The sequence below is a fragment of the Peromyscus maniculatus genome, chromosome 1 (genome assembly GCF_049852395.1).
Source record: "Peromyscus maniculatus bairdii isolate BWxNUB_F1_BW_parent chromosome 1, HU_Pman_BW_mat_3.1, whole genome shotgun sequence".
Lineage (NCBI taxonomy): Eukaryota > Metazoa > Chordata > Mammalia > Rodentia > Cricetidae > Peromyscus > Peromyscus maniculatus.
The window spans coordinates 36353858-36376993 of record NC_134852.1 but is presented as its reverse complement, the minus strand read 5'-3'; the positions used below and the strand labels follow the sequence as shown (position 1 = coordinate 36376993).

The 23136-nt window shown below is 51.6% G+C and overlaps 2 protein-coding genes across 2 annotated transcripts; one reads left to right on the top strand and one right to left on the bottom strand.

Annotated features, from left to right (window-relative positions):
- Positions 1-989: 989 nt before the first annotated feature.
- Positions 990-7696, bottom strand: LOC121825181 (interferon lambda-2). Its single transcript, XM_042267730.2, has 10 exons — positions 7687-7696; positions 7424-7605; positions 6844-6921; positions 6441-6584; positions 6256-6342; positions 6084-6172; positions 2505-2643; positions 1535-1732; positions 1251-1335; positions 990-1021 (listed from the first exon to the last, which is right to left on the bottom strand). Exons 1-10 carry the CDS (start codon positions 7694-7696, stop codon positions 990-992), a joined length of 1044 nt encoding a protein of 347 aa, XP_042123664.2.
- A 4960-nt stretch (positions 7697-12656) lies between these two features.
- On the top strand, positions 12657-22336 carry LOC102912907 (interferon lambda-2-like). The gene is made up of 7 exons (XM_042268349.2): positions 12657-12971; positions 14568-14672; positions 20698-20985; positions 21488-21565; positions 21826-21969; positions 22068-22154; positions 22238-22336. The coding sequence occupies exons 1-7, from the start codon at positions 12657-12659 to the stop codon at positions 22334-22336; spliced, it is 1116 nt and encodes a 371-aa protein (XP_042124283.2).
- The last annotated feature ends 800 nt before the right edge of the window (positions 22337-23136 follow it).

Here is a 23136-nt window from a genome sequence, read left to right as displayed (position 1 = left end):
ATTTTAGGTGTGTGAGTGTTTTGCCGGTATGTGCACTGTGTGGATGCAGTGCCCCCAGAAGCCAGCAGAGGGTGTCAGTGTTTTACCTGTTTCAAGAAACCCCCGAGACCACCAAGGAGCCGGTTTCCGATGCAGGCATGTAAGGGTCCTTTTAGTCAGGTTCAACCTGGGCCGCTGCTGGGCAGGTGGAAGGAAATGTGGCGTCGGCCACAAGACCAGGTGTAGAGGGTTTTTTATAGGGAAAACCACAAGCCAGGAATTGGCAATTTGGGATTGGGTAGAAGGGATATGGGGCGAGGTGATTTTTTGAAACTATTGGTCTAGACTTTGAGCGAAACCACATTTGAAACCATTGGGTTAGACTTTTGGGGGGGAACCACAACCTGCTGAACAGGATTATCTGGGCTGCTCAGCAGGATTATCTAGATATCTTTGAGGGCCATAAACCACAGATAGAATGTCTGCAGGAGGGTACTGCTCTGTATCTGTTTGAGTTGTTATGACACATTCCTGAGGTCCTTCCTGGAACTGAGTACAGCAGGTGGTCTGAGATGGTGGCCCTTTCCCTGAGATGGAGCCTGTAAAGTCAAGTCTAGGCCTTCACATCAGATCCCCTGGAACTGGAGTTAAAGTGAACGGCCGTGTGGGTGCTGGGAACCAAACCTAGGTCCCCGTAAGAGCAGCCAGTGCTCTTGGAGGTGATACCTGCCCCTGGTTCCTGCCTCCCTCTCTGTTTTGCTGGTCTTCTGGGATTTGAACAGTCTGGGCCACATGCTGCCACTGCACGGGAATGAGCTGACCAGACATGCTGTGCCCTCCGCAGGGGCCTCAAAACTCTGAATCCGTGGGCCAAAACAAAGCCTCGCTCCTTAAACTTGTCTCTCTCCGGAATAGTGGTCACATCATGTGAAAGTAATGAATACAAGGACATCGTCCAGGACTGAGTCAGCCCCCCACGCTCGTCCAGGACCTTCCATGTCTGGGTCATCTCAGCCCGCAAAGACACGGGGCACTTCTACACCTGGGCAAGGAGACACAAGGTTTCAGGTGAGAACAGCTTGGTGGGGGAAAAGATGGAAGGAAAACATCCACGGACAGGCTACGAAGAGCAGCGTAGAGTACACAGCCTGGTCAGCGAGAGACCACGTGACCCAGAGTAGGCGCGAGACACCGAAGAAGATGGAGGGACCAATGAGAGAAGAGGATGAGTGGGGTTAGCAGAGAGCAACCTGGGACTGACTCCAACTCACCCGCAGCTGCCCTGGGCCCCAGGCCCCCTCCCCCGTTGCCCCTCCCCAAGAGACAAAAGCTGTACCCGACAGCAGCCACTCTTTGCTGGAGGGCAAGGTCACAGGTTAGCCCCTGCAGGAGAGGTGAATATTATCCCGTTCATAAGGGAGGAAGGTTAGCCCCTGTAGGAGGGGTGCAGGTTATCCCCCACAGGAAGGATGAGTTAGCCCCCTATTCCCGGCTCCTGAACCTCTTCCCCAGGGTGTCTGTCTCTCTGCGCGGTCCAAGGTCTTCCACTGGGAACCTCTGGCCTCATGCTCCTCTTCATCTTCAAAGTGGAAATACTCAGCTCTCCCTGGAATCTCAGCCTGGCCCGGGCTCCACCCTGCCAGGTCAGCCAGGCGGGGCTGCGGAGTTGGGAGGAGGACAGCGGTGCGAGGTCTGTGTCCGCCGCCAGGGGGAGCCTCAGGCTCAGGGAGGCGGCAGCCTGACGGCCTGCAGACTTCAGGGAAAGGGAAACTGATGCAAACCTCACCAAGCCCCGTGGGAAGGTAGCTTCCATTGCAGGTCCGTATTGGCTTGAGCCAGGAGGAGGATGTGAATGCTGGCTTGGAAGAGCGTGTTAGGGCTGGACTTCCCACCTCCCGCCAAAAATGGAGGGGCCTTATTGGTCTCCCAGGAAGTGTTTAAAAGAGAGGCTGCCTAGAGGGGGAAGACCAGAAATACGCGCTGTTACCCTCAACTAGCTTCATACCCCCAGGACATGGAATCCAGCCGGTGCTCAGCCAAAGGAGACAGTGTTTGTGAACCCCACTCCCACACCCACCCCATGGACAGACTTCTACCATCCCCACTCATGGAAGGCAGAAAACCACCCATATTTTCTTTCATTCTAAGTAGGCTTTAAAATCTGCTTGTATGAGCTTCTCACGCTGCTGTAACAACTCATCAGAGACTTAGTGGTTTAAAACTCAGAGTTCCCAGCTGGGGTGGGGGGGTGGGGAGGTGGCGCACGCCTTTAATCCCAGCACTCAGGAGACAGAGGCAGGTGGATCTCTGAGTTCAAGGCCAGCCTGGACCACAGAGTGAGTTCCAGGACAGCCAGGGCTACACAGAGAAGCCCTATCTCGAAAGCCAGTAATAGTAACAGTAATAATAATAATAATAATAATAATAATAATAATAAATCGAAGAAAAACCCCTCAGATTTCCCACTGATAAGAGACTGGATCAGCAAAATACATTGCATCCTTCAAAAGGAAGAGTGTTCTGACATGTTCTCCATCAGTGATGAATTCTGAGGACATCATGGTGAGCGAGATAAGCCAGTCATAAAAGGACCGGCACTGCGGTTGCACCGATACGATGGCCCTGGCGAGGCCGGTTTCACAGAGACGAAAGGGGAAGCAACAACTGCCGGGAGGAAGAAGGGAATTTGGAGCCTAAATGGAGTAGAGTTCAATACATGATGGAAAGACTTGCTGTTCTGTTTTCTTAGGGGTTAAGTTATTGTTACTTTATGTGTATGAGTGGGTGCATGTATATAAATGCATCGTATGTGTTTATTGTGTGTGGAGGCCAGAGGGGGCATCGGATTCTCTGGTCCAGAATTGGAGTTACAGACCTTTGTGAACCTCCATGATGGGTGCTGGGATCTAAACGCAGGTCCCATGCAAGAGCAGCAGCAAGTGCTCAAACCACTGAGCCATCTCTCCAGTCTGCTGGCTTGTTTTTAAAGATAAAAAATAACTAGGTAGCCTGTGCTGGCATCAAACTCTTGATCCTGCTGCCTCAGCTTCCTAAGTGCTGATTTACAGGTGTGAACCACCTCACCCAGGAAGATGTAAAGACGTCTGGGCATCCGTTGCTGAACAATGTGAGTGTGTTTGAGATCACCAAACTGCACACTTCGTGATGGGTATGGTGGGCCAATGAGATGCCTCGGCAAGCAAAGGCACTAAACCTGACAGCCTGAGCCCAATCCCTGAGACCACAAGGCGGGAGGGAAAACTGACTCCCCAAGGTTATCCTCTGATCCCCCTTCCTGTGCAAGTGCATGCCCCCAGATAAATAATAAATGGGAAAAACTCCAATGAATATGGTGGTAATGTGTGTATTTTCTACAATAGAAAAATTGAAGAGGGCCTGGAGAGATGCTCCGAGGTTAAGAGCACTTGCTGCTCTTGCAGAGGACCTGAGTTTGGTTCCCAGAACCCACACAATACAGCCCATAACCACCTTAACTCCAGATCTAGGAGATACACATGCATGCAAACACACATATATAGAAGAAAAAAATTAAATGTTTTAAGTTAAACAAAACCAAGAAGAAGAGCCCTCGCTTACAACCAGGTTTTCCATGAAGAGGGTAAGCTGCAGCTGTGGGTGGGTGCCACCCCAGGGCTCCTCTGCCTCAGTGGCTGAGGCTCCATCTTCCTTGGCTCTCATCCCTGCCTCCCCTCTGCCCAGCTCCTAGGCTCTCACCTATCACTTTCCCCCGAGGTTCTGTGTTTATTCTGAGGACACCAGCACCAGCATCCTGGGTCACAGCTCCGTGTTCTTGTGACATGCAGAGTAACACATTCACAGTGCTCAGGAGAGGAACACCTGGATGCTCAGATTCCACACACCTGCCACAGTGTGGCCCACAGAACTCAGCAGTCACCGTACCTGCCCCTGGGTGCGCTCCAAGCCCATCTCACACCACAGTGCCTCCTGCCAGACATCTCCAGTCCCTTTCTGCTTCTCAGTTACAGCAGTTATTACAACTGCTTCCGTGACGTTTTCTCAGTGCACAGAGGAGGAAGCTGGGAATTAACACATCACAGGGAAAAGGTTTTGATCTCTACACCTGATGAAGACCAGATTCCCTTGTCCTGTGTGCCCTCGGTGGCACTGGGAAGGATGAGGAGGATCTGAGAGGTGGTAGTGGGGTCTCTGTGAAAATGGTTACGCATTCCTGACTTGAGGACAGAGAATCGGACCAATCTTTCCACTGCATGGATCTCCAGGATTAAACTCAAGTCATCAGGCTTAGTGGCAAGTGACACAGAGCCATCTTGTAGCCCAGAAAGGCTGTCTCCTGAAAGAGACATTTTAGAATCAAAATTACAAGGACCAGGGAAATGGCTCAGTGCATAAAGTGTTTGCCACTCAAGTGTGAGGACTGAGTTTGGATGCCCAGAACAAATGTAAAAGCCAGGTGGGCACTGGTGGGCAGCCTGTGACCATGGCACTTAAAAGTGGAGACAGGGGATCCCCAGGACAAGCTGTCTATCTGAAACAGTGAGAGACCCCACCTCAATAAAGTGGGAAATGATTGAGGAAGACACCTGATGGCCACTTACATCCTCCAGATGCACACACATGTCCATGTGCACCTGCATACATGTGCACATGTGCAAGCCTGAGCGCGCGCGCGCGCGCGCGCGCACACACACACACACACACACACACACACACACACACCACACACACACACAGGAGAAATCACTACATGACATTTGGGTGACACCACTCAGGCCACATGGCGCACAGGAGAGGAGGGGTGAACACAGGAGGGATCTAAGATGCTCCTGTTGGCAGACATTTTCAGAAGTAACCATCGGCACATGTGAGCACTGTTTTCAGTACCACTTTGTAGATGGTAGACAAACATTTGGGGGCAGGGGCACAGGGTCTCATGTAGCCCAGGCTGGCCACAGGGTCAGTGAGTAGACAAGGATAACCCTGAACTGCCCCTCCTGCCTCTACCTCCTGAGTGCAGGGACTCCAGGCATGGACTATCACAAATGCACAAATGTACATCCGTGATTGAAACCTCTGGTCTCTCTGGTAGTTCTGAGATGCCCACCTATATGAGAGTCAGAGTGGTAAACAGCACATGCTGCAGACGTCCATGAGTAAGGCCCATCAAGAATGGGGCTGAGGATGTGACTCAGTGGGCCAGTCCTTGCCTAGCATGCATGAAGCTGTGGGTCTCATCCCAACACTGAATGAATCCAGATGTGACCTGGTGGTGGTGGCACATGCCTTGAACCAGAGCATGCAGGTGGGTAAGGAGTTCAAGGACACCCACAGCTACATGGTAAGTTTGAGGCCAGCCTGAGCCGCAGGAGACTGTGTGTGTCATCGTGAAACCTTGTCTTTGGGAACGGGATGCTGAGTCACCTCTCTGAGCAGCACATTTTGTCTTCTCGCAGGTCCCAGAGGAGGAGACGGCAGAGTGCAGAGGACTTGAGCCACCAGGGGTTTTTGGTGAAGCAGGAGGGCAATTGTTAGAGCCCAGAACAGGGGTGTGTGCCTGCAACCCAGCATTCCAGAGGGGAAATGAGAGAAACAGGAGCTTGAGGCCATCAGACTGCATAGCAAATTGGAGGCCAGCCTGGGCTACCAGAAGCCCGGTCTCAACAGCCAAAACAAAGGAGAGCAGAGAGAAGCCTGCTGCCACACCTGCAACCACAGAGAAGAGACTTTCCCAGAACAACCCAGGAGGGGTCCAATAGGAACAATTTGCTCCCCACTCAGAGGCAGAAAGCAGTAGCCCAGGCTAGACCACAGAGCTCAAGGCAAGCAGGAGTGTCCCCTGTAGAGCCCTTTGCCATGACAGCAGAAGAAAGAACTGATGCCGAGACTCACGAGACACACCACAAAGGTCTTTCCTCATTGTGTATTTGCAGAATGTTTACAAAGAGTAGAAAAATAGACATCTTGTGGGGTCTGAGTCTGAGAACCCACACATATCAATAAATACTTTAAAAGCCATGGGTGGCTATAAATTAAGGCGGGGGCTTTGTGTATCCACATGGTGCAGAATTCCAGCAGCTGGCAGCAGGGTCTGAGGTCAGGCACACTGATCTCCGCTGGCCACACACTTCAGGTCCCGGATGAGCAGGCGGAAGAGGTTGGAAGTGACAGAGTCCTCCAGGCAGCTGGGGGTCTCCTGAAAGGACAGGGCTGGCTCAGGGGCTGCCAGGACTCAGGACTCCCAGGCTCTGCAGACCCCAGTACCCTCCCCAGACTCACCTTCTTCTGGGCCTCCTGGAGTCTGTGCAGCCAGCGTGAGAGGCGGCGGCTCACAGGCCTGGGCTCTGCTGTGGGCTGAGGCTGCGTCTGTGGACAGAGGAGGGGACTGTGAGCCTGCTGCTGGGACACAGGGAAGCCCAGGTGGCTGAGGGACAATGTGGAGGAGCCGGGGACCCAGGACTCACACAGGCCTGCAGCTGTGAGTGGATGTGGCGCAGGGTGTGAAGAGGCTGGTCCAGGATGGGGACCAGGGCTGAGTCAGTCATGTTCTCTAGGACCTTCAGTGTCAGGGCCAGCTCAGCCTGCAAGGCTCTGGGGCGTTCCTGGACCTGAGCAAGGAGACAGGAGAGAGAACAGGTGAGGGACCCGGGGGGGGGGGGAGGTCAAGGGAGACAGGCGAAGGGGACAGTGGACAGGGACAGCCAGAGGTAGAGGGCAGGGGACAGATGAGGGGACAGATGACCATAGCTGGTGTGGTCAGGTTGTGGACAGGTCATGGACCGCTAGTGAGGGAGAGAGGGAGAGTGGCGGCCCAAAGGGCACCCGGATGAGGGCTGCTGAGGGCGGCTGTGTCCAGCCCCAGCTCACCTGCAGCTGCTGCAGGTCCCAGGCCCTGGGGAAGAGGCGGGAGCTGCAGCTCACATCCTTCTTGCGCAGCCACTCCTCCTGGAGAGCAAAGACACAGCTTAGATCAGATGGGATGGTGAAGGTTAGACCACTGCCGTGGGGCTGGGAGAGTCACAACAGGAAAAGGGAAGTTCACTGCCACAAAGACAGAGGCTCCTCCATGGCAGCAGATACCAGACGGTCCCTGCACTAAGAGCAGGAGATAGCCCAGTTCCGGGAGGGTGGAGGTCATCCTACTGTGGGTTAGCTCACTGAAGGAAGGGTGGACATTAGCCCACCGCAGGACTGGGGAGGCTTAGACTACCACAGAAAGGGGGGGGGGTTCTGTCCCCACTCAAGAGGGATGGAGATGAAGCCCACTGTAGCAGGGGTGACAGTCAGCCTAGCGCAGCTAGGGCTGAGGTTAGCCCACTTGAGCAAGAGCTGAAGTCAGTCCACTGCAGTAGTGTGGAGACCGCTCTCATACCAGTTAGCATAGGGGTGAAGCCCAGAAAGGGAGGGGTGGAGGCTAGCCCACACAGGAGGGCAGAGGGCGACTCACTATGGCATCCTTGGCCTTCCTGAAGGCCTGCAGCACTTGCGGGGACAGAGACTTGAACCGGGCTCTGTGGCAATCCTTGGCATCTGGTGGGAGCCTGGTCGCCCTGGGCACAGGATCAGCGCGGGTTCCCGTCAGCACCGCGGCCAGCAGCAGCAGGAGGAGCACGCGGCCCCCAGCTGTTTCTGGGTCCCAGAAGGACAGAGTGAGTGCTGGAGGGTGGGGGCTGTGCGGACGCGCCCCCGCGCACCGATCTGGGGACTCACCTGGCTTCATGCTGCTCTCTGGGGTCTGTGAGGAGAGGGGGATTCGGGTGCGCCCTCGAGGCTGGCCCGGGGTTCCTCGGTCTCGCTGGGTGTCTCTGGCCTGGGTCTTCCCCTGTGGCTCTCAGCCTGTTGCTCTGTTCTGACTGAGACCACTCTGCTCCGAGTGTGAGTGCACTGCCATCCCAGCTCCATGCTTTTAACCTGGCCTCGTGGGCAGCCCCAGCTGATGTAGGAAAAGTGAAAACAAGGCTGGAGATTGACACCAGCCACCAGGGGAGCCCAGACTGGGGAAGCCCAGAGCAGGGCGGGGCTAGAGCAGGTGAGACACTATAGTGAAAAAGAAAGTGACCTGGACTCAGATCACCTGGGGCAAGGTGAGTCAGGAGAGTTCCCACAGGAAGCTCAGAACAAGGGCGGCAGCTTCAGGACCCGGGCTCCAGACCTGAGGTCCTGTGACAGATCTCTCTCTGGGATGCAGAGAAGACTGAGGTTCAGAGAGAAAATCCCAGTGCTGAGAGGGAGGCTCTCTCTTTTCCCCCCTGAGAGCATGTGTGGAGGTGGCTGTGGCAGAGTTGGCTCTAAATTCCTCCAGTTTAGTTGCGTTAGAGTCTAGCTCAGGATGGCCCACGACTTCATTTTCCGGTCCCACGCTGCAGAATGCTGGCGTTACAGGGGTCAGCCACCTTCGCTAGCCCCCCAGAGGCTCAAAGGGAAAAAACTGTGCAGGGTGGTGACTCACACCCTTAATCCCAGCCCTGGGAGGGCAGAGGCAGGCAGAGCTTGTGAGTTCAAGGCCAGCCTGGGCTACTTAATAAGTTGTAGGAAGTGGAGTATTATGTAGAGGGACCCTACCTAAACTTGAACAGAAACCCCACCCCCCTTTTATTACAGTTTTTTATTTGTGCTTGTGGAGGTCAGGAGAATAGGTTTGGAAATCAATTCTTTCCTTCAACTACGGGGGTCCCAGGTATCCCACTCAGGCTGGCAAGCCCTTTACGTGTGGAGCCAGCTCTCCCTGCCCCCCAAAGTGCTCTCTGTTGAGGAACAGTGTTGGTCAATGGCTTGGTGGGAGGCAGCCTGGCTTGTGACAAACGTCTTCATTCAAGGGCTGGAGAAATGTCTCAAGGGTTGAGAGCCCAGGCTGCCCTTCCAGAGGACTGGGGTTCAATTCTCAGCACCCACACAGCAGCTCACAACGGTCTGTAACTCCAGTTCCAGAGGATCTGACGCCCTCTTCTGGCCTCCATGGGCCCTGCACACAGACAGTGCATCGACTGCAGGCAAAGCATTTGTACACATAAACAAACAAACAAACAAATAAATCTTTAAAACAAAACAAGAAAGTCTTCATTCCTTCGACAAGGATCCCTCAGCTCCTGCTTGTGGTGGACACTGTCTGGGTGACTGGACAGAGCATTAGACCGGGACAAGAAAAACCCACAACCCCGACCACTGCCTGGGGTCTTTCACCTGCCTGCAGCAGCGAGCTGCTGTCACGGGCAGTACACCTGCAGTCTGTGTTAGGTTAGCGCCAAAGAAAGCGAAGCGGGCAAGCAGGGCGTGGTGATTCTCACCCCTAGTCCCAACGCCTGGGAGCCTGAGACAGGTGGGCCTGAGTTCAAGGCCAGCCGGGTCTATAGAGCGAGTTCCAGGACAGCCAGGCTGGTTACACAGAGGACTCCTGTCTCAGAAAACAAAAACCAAAACCAATCAACCAAACAACAACAACAACAAAACAAACCCGAGATGAGAGAGATGAGAGAGAGATGGAGACAGAGAGAAAAGAAAGGAAAGCCGGCAAAAGCACAGGTTCAGGGGGCCATTTTGATCTCTGCTATGCCTTGTGGGACAGATCATCAGGTGACGGTCAGAACAGAAGGAAAGAAAGCCCAAAGAGGAACCTTCTAGACTAAGTCCCAGGCGGCACTCAGTAAGATCTAGGCACCCCTTTTGTGGAGTACTTTCATGTCCACCTGTCAAGGAGGCTGTGTGTCAACACGGTTTTGAAAAACCAAGGTCACCTCAAATTGACTGTGGCTTGCCCACCTTTTCAAGGAAAAACAACTGCAGAATCATAGAGAGCTGTCCAGACCTGCCCAGGGTCACATATCACACACCCAGTGAGAGTGGCGTGTCGCTGTGTTCTCCCTGGGCCACAGAGAAGCCCGTGCGCCCTCACCTTTGTGCCCTCTATCAGAGGACTGGAGAAAAGGAGACACAGTTTTGACAGGTGCCCCCACCACCCCCCTTCTTTTTTTCCTTCAAGATACCCGGGAGAGGTCAATAGTTCAATATCCTGGATAAGGGCTAGGGTGCGGCTCAGTGCTTGCCCAGAAGCTGCTGGTGAGGCCTGGGGGTGGGGCTGGAAGAAGAAAACAAAGATTACAGGAAAATGTATTCATTTGCATATTTATGTGTATCTACTAAGACCATTAAACACCCATCTGGAAGCTTTGTGTAAGTACTACTGCAGTTTTTCTAACGCCTTTGCTATGGAATTATTATTTTAATATATTTTATTAATTCTTTGAGAATTTTATACAAAGTATTTTAATGATATTTACCCCAACTCCTCCCAGACCCACCTCCCACATCCTCACTCCTTCCCAATTAGTTCCCCTCTTTTTGGTGGTTTTTGTTTTTGTTTTTGTTTTTCCAGACAGGGTTTTCCTGTGTAGCCCTGGCTGTCCTGGAACTCGCTCTGTACACCAGGCTGGCCTTGAACTCAGGCTCACAGCCCAGGCAGTGGTGGCGCACTGTGAGAGGGCTGTTCAACTCCCAAAGCAGTTGTGACCTCAGGTTGAGAACTGCTGGTTTAAATTTAAATTGTTATTTAATATCCACTTAGCAGAACAGAATTATCAGGTTCATCCCTCTGGCCTGTAGACTCCCCAATCATGGGCTTTTTGACCAATTTGCAGCACCAGGCATGAGATTCCTCCTGTGGACAGACCTTCAGTCCAATCAGAAATGAGTTGGTTTCCGCCATAATAGTCATGCCGCAATTTGACCCATGGGTCTGTCTTGCCTTCCTGGTCATTATTATTGCTCACAGGGTTCACAGCTGCGCAAGATTGCTTGTAACATTTTCCCCAGCAGCCTATGTAGAACCTTCCAGGATGATGAATGCTAGCCAACAGCGCGAGAAGAAGCTTCCTGGGCAGTACCAACTCATTTCTCCACGTCCTTCGCCAAAGCCCATGATGTGAGTGGTACAGCCTCCTCATCAAGTCTGCTGGGCAGCCAAGAGCAATGGCAGCAGCCTGGATTGTTGGGGTTCTTGTATGGAATTATAATAATGTTCTTCTAGATGAAGAAACTGAGATTCTTAGAGGAGACATTTCCTGGAGTTATGCTCTAATTAAAATGCAGAATCAGGGCTGGAGGGCTGACTCAGCAGCTAAGAGCATTGTATTGTCCTTGCAGAGTGCCTGGGTTCGGATCCCACTGCCCACATCAATCAATTTACGACTGCCTGTCACTCAAGCTCCTGGGACCTGATGCCCTTTCTGGCCTCTGCAGGAATCCATACACATTTAAGTGCACACACACTCATATACACATAAGTAAAAATGAAAGATTTTTTTAAAAGATTTATTTATTTATTTATTTATCTATTTATCTATTTATCTATTTATTATGTACACAATGTTCTGCCTGCATGCCAGAAGAGGGCACCAGATCTCATTATAGATGGTTGTGGGCCATCATGTGGTTCCTGGGAATTAAACTCAGGACCTTTGGAAGAGCAGAGTGCTCTTAACCTCTGAGCCATCTCTCTACCCCTAAGAGATACTTTTCAAAAGCAGAGTTTGAGTTTGAATCAATGATTGCACAGCTCATTAAAAAAAAAAAATCTGTAGAGTCTGGTGATGGTAGCGAACGCCTTTAATCTCAGCACTCAGGAGGCAGAGTCAGGCAGATCTCTGTGAGTTCCAGGACAGCTTGGTTTACAGTTTCAGGACAGCCAGAGCTACACAGAGAAACTCTGCCTGAAAACACAAACAAACAAACAAAAAATCTGTAGAATGCATATAAGAATGATTGAATGATCATATCCAAAGTGAATAATACAAAGAAAGAGTTGTTAACAGCTGCAATGTATTTTAACACTTGGAGACAGGACAGCAAACGCACAGAGAACACACAAACAAAATGTATGACAGAGTCAACAAGTGCTCTTCAGTGATATTTAGACTTTCTTTACTAAATACCTTAGGGAAAGAGGTTCCAAGGGTGGGGTCCAGGAATCTGGATCCACAGAACGCCAAAACAGAGGTGTGTGTGTGTGTGTGTGTGTGTGTGTGTGTGTGTGTGTGTGTGTGTGTGTTCCTGCATGTGCACATGTGTGTGTTTCAAGTCTTCAGAGAATATGGAGGGAGGCACACAGGAGATGTCTCCTGACCTCAGAAGCCGGCTGTGGCCCTGGTGGCAGAGCTGGTGTCTCTTCCAGTCCAGTCTGGAGCAGCTCTGCCACCTCATTGCAGTGAATGTCATCATCTTCCCTGGGACGGGGTCTCTTCTTTGGAGACAGGAGCAGTGCTGGGAGGGGATGGGGTGGCCAGACACAGGGGCCTGAGAGCACCACGAGCCGGAGACCCCTCGTAAGCAGAATCAAGAGGTTGAAGATGACAGTGTTTTGGTGGCAGGCAGGTCCTGCAGTCGTGGATGGAGATGAAGGGATCCGGTCAGGAGGGCTTTCCCCAGAAATTCCTCGCAGGTGCTCGGCAGCCTATCGCCTTGTCCCTCTATCCCACTGCCCCTAACTGGTCGTCCCCCCCCCCTCGTTCTAACCCACAGGGTCAGCTGCACTCACAGCTTTCTGGTTTTTGTGCCATATCTTCCGGAGTCTTGGAGGACTTTCCTCAGGCAGGACCGGAAGCAAGTGAGGACACTGAAGGCTGAGCCTGGGCCCCTAATCCGTCCAAACATCCCAGTCCAAACCCAGCCCTGGATTTGGGGACCATGAGATGGCAGGAAATTGGGTCTCCAGCAGGACAGAGGTGCAAGGTGGGCGGGACTGCAAGAGGCGGAGCTGCAGGGCCGAAGGCAGGGCACCCAGGGCACCCAGGGCAGCAGGCTGTCAGCAGCTGCCGGGTGACAGCGGTGCCCAGGAAGAGCTCCAGACCGCGCAGCAGGGAGGGCCAGAACTGTGGGGACACACAGGAGTCAAAACGTTGAGGACTGCCCGCCACCTGCCCCACCACGCCAAGGGTCCCTGCGAGGGGGGAGGAACCAAGGAGCAGGAGCGCAGCAGTTGCTTCCTCCAGCAGGACAAGCGCCAGGTGACTCAGGCCACAGGGTCCCCTCCCCACTCCTCCTCCCCAAGCTGAGCAATGACACAACCCTGTTCCCATCCTCATAGACCTACCAGTGTCCTCCCTGGCCCCATGCTGGCCCCAGGGCCTTGACTTCACCTCTATCATTTTCTTCTGCTTGCCAACCCTTTCAGAAATGCTCCCCCTTTCAAACTCATCTCCAATTATCCTAAATTGATCAGGCCATCTGTTTCCTGCTGGGTCCTAACCCATACACTGTAACTAAAGACGTGGGAGAGTGCAAAGATGTAAAAGGCAGGCTACCAAAGTGAAGACAGCGAGGATCCAATTTGGAAGATGTTGCTCACAGACAGGGGAAAAGGAAGAGAAATAGTTACAAATTGTCAAAAATAGATTCACCTCCCTGAGGTGGGATCCGAGGCTGACTGCAGCTGTCCAGGTTGAAGGCTTTCTGTGGATGGCATACTTACCAGCCAGTGTTGACAACCAGAGTGCACACACCCACAAGGAAATACACCGGGACTCCCTGTGCGCTGGGAAAACTCCTGCAGGTGAGATGAAGTGGGATATGAGGGAGGCGATGTTGAGTACCCCGCCACTGTTTCAGATTTCTCTGTGTTTATCAAGGTTTATTCAATGAACACAACTTTCTAATTTTATCAGGAAAAGATGTAGTAGCTTTAATGTTTGGAGCAAAACAGAGACATTGAAATAGAGACAGAAACATCCATCAGGGTGTTTATATGAAAGAGAAGAGGAGGGTGGAGGGATACATGGGTAGAGACAGACAAGGATAGAGAAGGAGATGAAAAGGAGGTCTATATATACAGGAACAACAGAGTGAAATAGAAAGAGTTAGAAATAAAGGTTTGGGGGACTGTAGCAGCATTAGGAAAAAACATTTTTTCTTTTCCAGAGCAGGAGATGGAACTCAGGGCCTTGCACCTGCTGGGCAAGCCTTATAGCCCTGAACCACATCCTCAGCACCTCAAGATGGGTTAAAGCAAGTGCTCTTCCACTGAGCCCTCACTGGGGGATTCTAGGCAGGGGCTCTACCACTGAACCACACCCCAGCCCCTCACTGGGGGATTCTAGGCAGGGGCCCTACCACTGAGCCACACCCCCAGCCCCTCACTGGGGGATTCTAGGCAGGGGCTCTACCACTGAGCCACACCCAACTCCCTGGCACATAGAGAAACCTGTGTATGTAGGAGAAATCTGTTTGTGTTTTAGGGGCTCAGTTTTTCACTATAGAACTGATTATGGTGGGACTTCACCTTTAGAAGGTTTCTGATGATGAAAATATATGATGTGCATGCATCCAGTAGGTAGAGCTCGATGGACAGTGACTTTTCTAGAAGGACTGATTACAGTTACAGTAAAGAAAAGGACAGACAGACTTGGGAGAGGAGGATTGAGGTTTGTTATCTGAGGGTTGGGCAGCTGCCATCCTGGCACAGGATTACTTGTTAGTAACGTTCTCACAAGCTGACTGAGATCACATGGGCCTGGAGCCAGAGATGATAATCTGTAAAGGTTATTCCAGTTGGGGAAGCCTGGTTGTGAACTGTTGATCATCCAGGCCCATAAAAGCCGTCACAGCCCATCCAGACACCATTGCCCAGTGTGGGCGTCACTCTGCACACCATCCAGGGGACAGTGGAGACAGGCCCTGCTGCAGCAGCAGGCACTGAGTGCATAGTGCAGGTGAGGGGGAGAGATGCTGGTGGGAACGGTCTGCTGGGTCCAGGCAGTCTCCACCCCTGCATGTGACCGTGATCCTAGACCATTTATGGATCCCGAGTCTTAGCCAACCTGAGAGTGTCTCTAGAGGAAGGGGACTGACCTGCTGGAGCCCTGGCCTTGGTCTCTGATGCTATGGCCTCTTGTGAGAGCAGAAATGGGACCATATAGTGGGGTTGGATGTCCTGTGGACATCGAATGGTAGAAGATCCCAGCCGGAGGACACTGGGTGCTAACATCTCTTCCACTACCGGTAGCTGGACCAAAGGGCTTTGGTGGCCACCATGCCTGGCCCCAGTGTGTGTTAGAATATTAAATGGTTCAATAGAAGAATTCAGTCAGGCAGTGGTGGTGCACGCCTTTAATCCCAGCACTCAGGAGGCAGAGGCAGGCAGATCTCTGAGTTCGAGGCCAGCCTGGTCTACATAGCGAGTTCCAGGACAGCCAGGACTACACAGGGAAACAAAACAAAACAAAAAAAGAATCAACACTTGCTGATGGCATTTTCACTCAGAGACAAACAACCAAATTTGGGATAAAGGGTCTCTAAATGAAGGCAATTGTTTGCCTGCCTTTCTTCACACAAATCAGCTAGGAAGAGAATCAAATCCTAGCATTTTTAAGCTGGATGCAGGAGGTTCATGAATTTGGGTCCCGCCTGGGCTACATAGTGAGTTCCAGGTTAACTTGGGCTATAAGAGCTAGCCATGAACTACTCACATAGATGCATATCTTTTTTAATTTTCAAAATTTATTTAACTTTATTTTATGTGCATTGATGTGAAGGTGACAGATCCCCTGGAACTGGAGTTACAGACAGTTGTGAGCTGCCATGTGGTTGGTGGGAACTGAACCTGGGTCCTTGGGAAGAGCAGCCAGTGCTCTTAACCATTGAGCTGTCTCTCCAGACCTAAAAATATACAAAAAGGTCTCCAGACCTTTTAAAATATACAAAATGCCTGTGAAATTAGCACACATGAGCATCTTAAGGAATGGAAAAATCATGACTGAAGAGATGGCTCCATGGTTAAGATCACTAAAGACCTGGGTTTGGTTCTCAGTACCCACACGACGGCTCACAACCACCTATAACTTCAAATTCCGGGCTCTTGTGCCCTCTTCTGGCTCCCTTGGGCACCAGGCAACTGATGCACATATAACATACATGTAGAAAAACACTGCCACACAAAAAATAAAATAAATCTTTTTCTAACGCTCCATTAGAAATGGCTTTGCTTGTCCCTCCAGGGTTCTAGTCTGTCACCTTGGACAAGGTGATCCTGGTCACACACATGTTCATTGATATCCTGGTCACACCCATCCCACAGCAGATCTTCCTAGGCATGGTGGCAGAGGCAGGAGGATCAGCAGCTCGAAGTTATCCTCAGCTACACAAAGAACCCAAGGCCAGCCTGGGCTACATAGAGGAAACTTATTCCTCCCCTTCCCCAAAAACAAAGGTGAGGAGAGGGCGGATGAAAAACAAAACAAAACAAAAAACCCTCCGGACTCCGCCAGAAAACATTAGATCTGACAGATACTCTCAGTGTCTTTGCAGGACACAGCGCAACCTACAGGCTCTGGCAGCTGTTATGGAGCTGGGGCTACACCCGCCATCAGTTGATGGACTGTTGCCTATCATGCATGAAGCCCTGGGCTCGATTCCCAGAACGGCGTTCCCTGTAATCCCGGCCTTCACATAGAAGCAGGAGGATCAGAAGTTTGAGGTCATCAACACATTGATGTGAAGATAGCCTGGCTGCACAAGACCCTATCTCAAACAAAACAAGACAATCAGTAGGTCTTTTTTTATGCCAATAATAAACTTGCTAAGAACAAATTACGATGAATTTTCCATTCACAGTTGTTTCAATTAGATAAATAGTGGGGAGCAGATGAGAAGGGGAAGGAGTAATCAGAATGCATCCTATCTGTGCATGGAATTGTCAAAGAACAAAATCTACTAGCAAAGAAATAAGTAAGCAAGGGTAAACCTAGGAATAAACCTCGCCAGGGAGGCGAAGCCTCTCTACAATGAAAACTGAGAGACTCTTAAAGAAGAAATTGAGGACAACACTAGACAATAAAAAGACATCTAGGCTCACGAACTCTCAGAATCAATACTGGGAAACTGACTATATTACCATAAGTGATCTATATAAGCACCGTGCGCCCCGTCACCAATGATAAAGCTGGATGTGGTGGTGCACAACTTTCGTCCAGCGCTCCAGAGGCAGAGGCAGGCAGATCTCTGTGAGTTGGAGGCCAGCCTGGTCTACAGAGTGAGTCCCAGGACAGCCAGGGCTACACAGAGAAACCCTGTCTTGTAAAACAAAACAAAAACAAACAAACAAATCAATGATGTGCTTCACAGAACTAGAAAAAACAATCCTAAAATTCAAATGGAAACAGGAAAGACCGCGAAGAGTCGAAGCAGTCCTGAGCAGGAAGAACCCTGCTGGGGTATCCAATGCCTGACCTCCTCACATTATACAAAGATCTGTAGTGACAGACAGCACAGTGCTGTCACCGACCCCAGATGTGCAGGCCAGTGGACAGGACAGAGGACACAGAAATGAACCTTGTGGTGGTTTGAACACAAATGGCCCCCGAGGCTCACAGATTGGGAGGCCTGGTCCACCAGGGAGCGGCACTGTTAGAGGTGTGCTCTCGTGGGAGGAAGGGAGCCACTGGCGTGGGCCTCGGCGGCGTCTCAGATGCTCAAGCCGGGCCCGGTCTCTCTCTCTTCCTGCTGCCCGAGGATCCAGATGGAGACTCTCAGCACCTTCTCCAGCACTGTGGGTGGAATTTTCTGTCCTGCCAGCCAGATCCCAAATAACCGCATAGAGACTTCTTATTAATTATAAAATTTCAGCTGATGGCTTGGGCTTCTTACTAACTAGCTCATACAACTTAAATTAGCCCATGTTTTCTAATCCATGTATTAACACGCGGCTCATGGCTTGTTACTTTATCTTCTTGTACACTTCCTGCTTCCTCTGCGTCTGACTGTCGACTCGCTCTTCTTCATCTCAGAGAGCACTCTCCCTATCCAAAGTCCCGCCTAACCTCTTCCTGCCTAGCTATTGGCCATTTAAGTGTCTTCTTTGTAAGAGTTGCTGTCATCATGACGTCTGTTCACAGCAACAGAACATCGACTAAGACAAACCTGAATAGCTAAGCGCACACACTTTTATCAAAGTCATAGAAAACATACATTGGGAGCTGAAGAGATTGTTCAGCAGATAAGAGCACTGGCTGCTCTTCCAGAAGATCTAGGTTCAATTCCTAGCACCCACATGGTGGCTCACAACCACCTGGAACTCCAATCCCAAGGGTTCTGATGTCCCACCAGTCACAAACATGGTGCACATATATACATGTAGGCAAAACATCCATACACAGAGAATTAAAAACAAAACAGTACATAGGAAAAAGAAAATGCCTGACATTTGATGCTGGCAAAGCTGGATCCACACCCGTGAGAGAAAGAAAGTAGATGCATGTCTTTCACTCTGCACAAAGATCAATCGAAAGTGGACTGAAGATCTTAACTTGAAACCTGATATCCCGAAACTGCTAGATAAATACCAGCAGGCACTTGCACAAACAGACAGACAGACAGACACAAATAAATAAATGAAAGTGAAGAGTTTCTGCACAGCAATGGAAACTTGCAGCAGAGTGTAGAGATGGGCTTACAGAATGAGAGAAAATCCCTGCCAGCTGTACATCAGACAGGAACTAATATCTAGATCATAGAAAGGACTGCAAACCCAGCACTTTGATCCCAGCACTCGGGAGGCAGAGGCAGGCGGATCTCTGTGAATTCAAGGTCAGCTTGGTCTACAGAGTGAGTTCTAGGAAAGCCAGGGCTCCACAGAGAAACTCTGTCTTGGAGGGAAAACAAACAAACAAACAAACAAACAAACAAAAAACACAGCTGGCTGGGTGTGGTAATACACGCCTTTAATGCCTTTAATCCCAATACTCAGGAGGCAAAGGAAGGTAGATTTCCGAGTTCAAGACCAGTCTGGTCTACACAGAGAGTTCCAAGCCAGCCAGGGCTACTTAGTGAGGTAGTCTTGAACAACCAACAAACAAGGAAAAAACACCTGCCAATCAATAAATGATCTGATGAATTAACCAAACAGTTCTGAAATGAAAAAACACAAATAAATGTAAATGAGGGCTGGAGAGATGGCTCAGAGGTTAAGGGCACTGGTTGCTCTTCCAGAGGTCGTGAGTTCAAATCCCAGCAACCACATGGTGGCTTACAACCATCTGTAAGGAGATCTGGTGCCTCTGGCCTGCAGGCATACATGCAGGCAGAACACTGTATACATAATAAATAAATCTTTAAAAAATAAATAAATGCAAATGAACAAACATTTTAAGCGTTTGATATCCTTAGTCATCAGGGGAATACACATTGAAACTACTCTGAGAGTTCATCTCACCCAGTCAGAAGGGGTATCAGCAAGAAAACAAAGGGCAAATGTTGGGGAAGGGAGCCCTTATCTACCGTATCTCCTGATAGAGGGTGTGAGCTGGTGTAACCTCAGTAAGAGCCAGTAGAGAGGTTTTAAAAAAGTGCTCTGGACAATGGTGGCGCACGCCTTTGATCCCAGTACTCAGGAGGCAGAGGCAGGCAGATCTCTGTGAGTTCGAGGCCAGCCTGGTCTACAGAATGAGTTCCAAGACAGGCTCCAAAGCTACACAGAGAAACCCTGTTTCAAAAAACCAACAAAACAAAAAACAAAACCATCAAACAAAACAAAATAGAAAAAGGAACAACCATAGGACCCAGCTCTACCACACCTGAACAAAACCCGAAAGGCTCTCAGGCCCACCACAGAGATGTTTGCATATCCATGATTTTAGCTGCTCTAGTCACAATAACAAAAAAGGAGCCCACCCTAGCTGTTCGCCACAGACAAACAAATAATGAAAAAAGTGAAAAGCATCTATTGACGGGATTTCACTCAGCCACGTAGAAAAAAATGAAACTCCAAAAAGTTCAGGGAAATGGATGGACAGGATATTATCATAGTAAAGTGAGGTAATCCAGACTCAGAAAAACAGACATCTCACATTCCCTCCCACGGGAGCCTAGCACACGTCAGGAAACTAGAAAGCAGACCTTGAGGGGGAAAATGAAGTTTTGTGGGAGGAAGGGGGAGGGAGGGGGAAGAGAACACATGTGACAGGAAATTTGAAAACTATAGAGGTAGAAGGGAAGAGGGATGGGTAGGGACAGAATCCAGAGAGTGCATCAACCCAAACAATGGATGGAAATGCCTTAGGGAGTCTAACATTTTCATGGCCTAAAAAGAATAACAGAATGTAGTTCAGGGTGCGTTTGGCCACCTGCATACTTCCCTCCCACAGGAAGTGGGGTCTTGGGGATCCTGTTTCTGAACCTCCCAGGCATGCATGAAAATCAATGTTCCTTCTCCTGGGCAGCTCTTGGGGATCTGCCCACTCCCTGATGGGACACTTAGAGGAAGGCAGGACTTTCTAGACTTGTATCATCTCTGTACCCAGAGAGAGATCTGCCACAGGACCTCAGGTCTGGAGCCCAGGTCCTGAAGCTGCCGCCCTTGTTCTGAGCTTCCTGTGGGAACTCTCCTGACTCACCTTGCCCCAGGTGATCTGAGTCCAGGTCACTTTCTTTTTCACTATAGTGTCTCACCTGCTCTAGCCCCGCCCTGCTCTGGGCTTCCCCAGTCTGGGCTCCCCTGGTGGCTGGTGTCAATCTCCAGCCTTGTTTTCACTTTTCCTACATCAGCTGGGGCTACCCACGAGGCCAGGTTAAAAGCATGGAGCTGGGATGGCAGTGCACGCACACTCGGAGCAGAGTGGTCTCAGTCAGAACAGAGCAACAGGCTGAGAGCCACAGGGGAAGACCCAGGCCAGAGACACCCAGCGAGACCGAGGAACCCCGGGCCAGCCTCGAGGGCGCACCCGAATCCCCCTCTCCTCACAGACCCCAGAGAGCAGCATGAAGCCAGGTGAGTCCCCAGATCGGTGCGCGGGGGCGCGTCCGCACAGCCCCCACCCTCCAGCACTCACTCTGTCCTTCTGGGACCCAGAAACAGCTGGGGGCCGCGTGCTCCTCCTCCTGCTGCTGGCCGCGGTGCTGACGGGAACCCGCGCTGATCCTGTGCCCAGGGCGACCAGGCTCCCACCAGATGCCAAGGATTGCCACAGAGCCCGGTTCAAGTCTCTGTGCCCGCAAGTGCTGCAGGCCTTCAGGAAGGCAAAGGATGCCATAGTGAGTCGCCCTCTGCCCTCCTGTGTGGGCTAGCCTCCACCCCTCCCTTTCTGGGCTTCACCCCTTATGCTAACTGGTATGAGAGCGGTCTCCACACTACTGCAGTGGACTGACTTCAGCTCTTGCTCAAGTGGGCTAACCTCAGCCCTAGCTGCGCTAGGCTGACTGTCACCCCTGCTACAGTGGGCTTCATCTCCATCCCTCTTGGGTGGGGACAGAACCCCCCCCTTTCTGTGGTAGTCTAAGCCTCCCCAGTCCTGTGGTGGGCTAATGTCCACCCTTCCTTCAGTGAGCTAACCCACAGTAAGATGACCTCCACCCTTCCAGAACTGGGCTATCTCTTGCTCTTAGTGCAGGGACTGTCTGGTATCTGCTGCCATGGAGGAGCCTCTGTCTTTGTGGCAGTGAACTTCCCTTTTCCTGTTGTGACTCTCCCCAGCCCCACGGCAGTGGTCTAACCTTCACCATCCCATCTGATCTAAGCTGTGTCTTTGCTCTCCAGGAGGAGTGGCTGCGCAAGAAGGATGTGAACTGCAGCTCCCGCCTCTTCCCCAGGGCCTGGGACCTGCAGCAGCTGCAGGTGAGCTGGGGCTGGACACAGCCGCCCTCAGCAGCCCTCATCCGGGTGCCCTTTGGGCCGCCACTCTCCCTCTCTCCCTCACTAGCGGTCCATGACCTGTCCACAACCTGACTACACCGGCTATGGTCATCTGTCCCCTCATCTGTCCCCTGCCCTCTACCTCTGGCTGTCCCTGTCCACTGTCCCCTTCGCCTGTCTCCCTTGACCTCCCCCCCCCCCCCGGGTCCCTCACTTGTTCTCTCTCCTGTCTCCTTGCTCAGGTCCAGGAACGCCCCAGGGCCTTGCAGGCTGAGCTGGCCCTGACACTGAAGGTCCTAGAGAACATGACTGACTCAGCCCTGGTCCCCATCCTGGACCAGCCTCTTCACACCCTGCGCCACATCCACTCACAGCTGCAGGCCTGTGTGAGTCCTGGGCCCCTGGCTCCCCCACATTGTCCCTCAGCCACCTGGGCTTCCCTGTGTCCCAGCAGCAGGCTCACAGTCCCCTCCTCTGTCCACAGACGCAGCCTCAGCCCACAGCAGAGCCCAGGCCTGTGAGCCGCCGCCTCTCACGCTGGCTGCACAGACTCCAGGAGGCCCAGAAGAAGGTGAGTCTGGGGAGGGTACTGGGGTCTGCAGAGCCTGGGAGTCCTGAGTCCTGGCAGCCCCTGAGCCAGCCCTGTCCTTTCAGGAGACCCCCAGCTGCCTGGAGGACTCTGTCACTTCCAACCTCTTCCGCCTGCTCATCCGGGACCTGAAGTGTGTGGCCAGCGGAGATCAGTGTGCCTGACCTCAGACCCTGCTGCCAGCTGCTGGAATTCTGCACCATGTGGACGCACAAAGCCCCCGCCTTAATTTATAGCCACCCATGGCTTTTAAAGTATTTATTGATGTGTGTGGGTTCTCAGACTCAGACCCCACAAGATGTCTATTTTTCTACTCTTTGTAAACATTCTGCAAATACACAATGAGGAAAGACCTTTGTGGTGTGTCTTGTGAGTCTCGGCATCAGTTCTTTCTTCTGCTGTCATGGCAAAGGGCTCTACAGGGGACACTCCTGCTTGCCTTGAGCTCTGTGGTCTAGCCTGGGCTACTGCTTTCTGCCTCTGAGTGGGGAGCAAATTGTTCCTATTGGACCCCTCCTGGGTTGTTCTGGGAAAGTCTCTTCTCTGTGGTTGCAGGTGTGGCAGCAGGCTTCTCTCTGCTCTCCTTTGTTTTGGCTGTTGAGACCGGGCTTCTGGTAGCCCAGGCTGGCCTCCAATTTGCTATGTAGTCTGATGGCCTCAAGCTCCTGTTTCTCTCATTTCCCCTCTGGAATGCTGGGTTGCAGACACACACCCTTGTTCTAGGCTCCAACAATCGCCCTCCTGCTTCACCAAAAACCCCTGGTGGCTCAAGTCCTCTGCACTCTGCCGTCTCCTCCTCTGGAACCTGCGTGAAGACAAAATGTGCTGCTCAGAGAGGTGACTCAGCATCCCGTTCCCAAAGACAAGGTTTCACGATGACACACAGTCTCCTGCGGCTCAGGCTGGCCTCAAACTTACCATGTAGCTGTGGGTGTCCTTGAACTCCTTACCCACCTGCATGCTC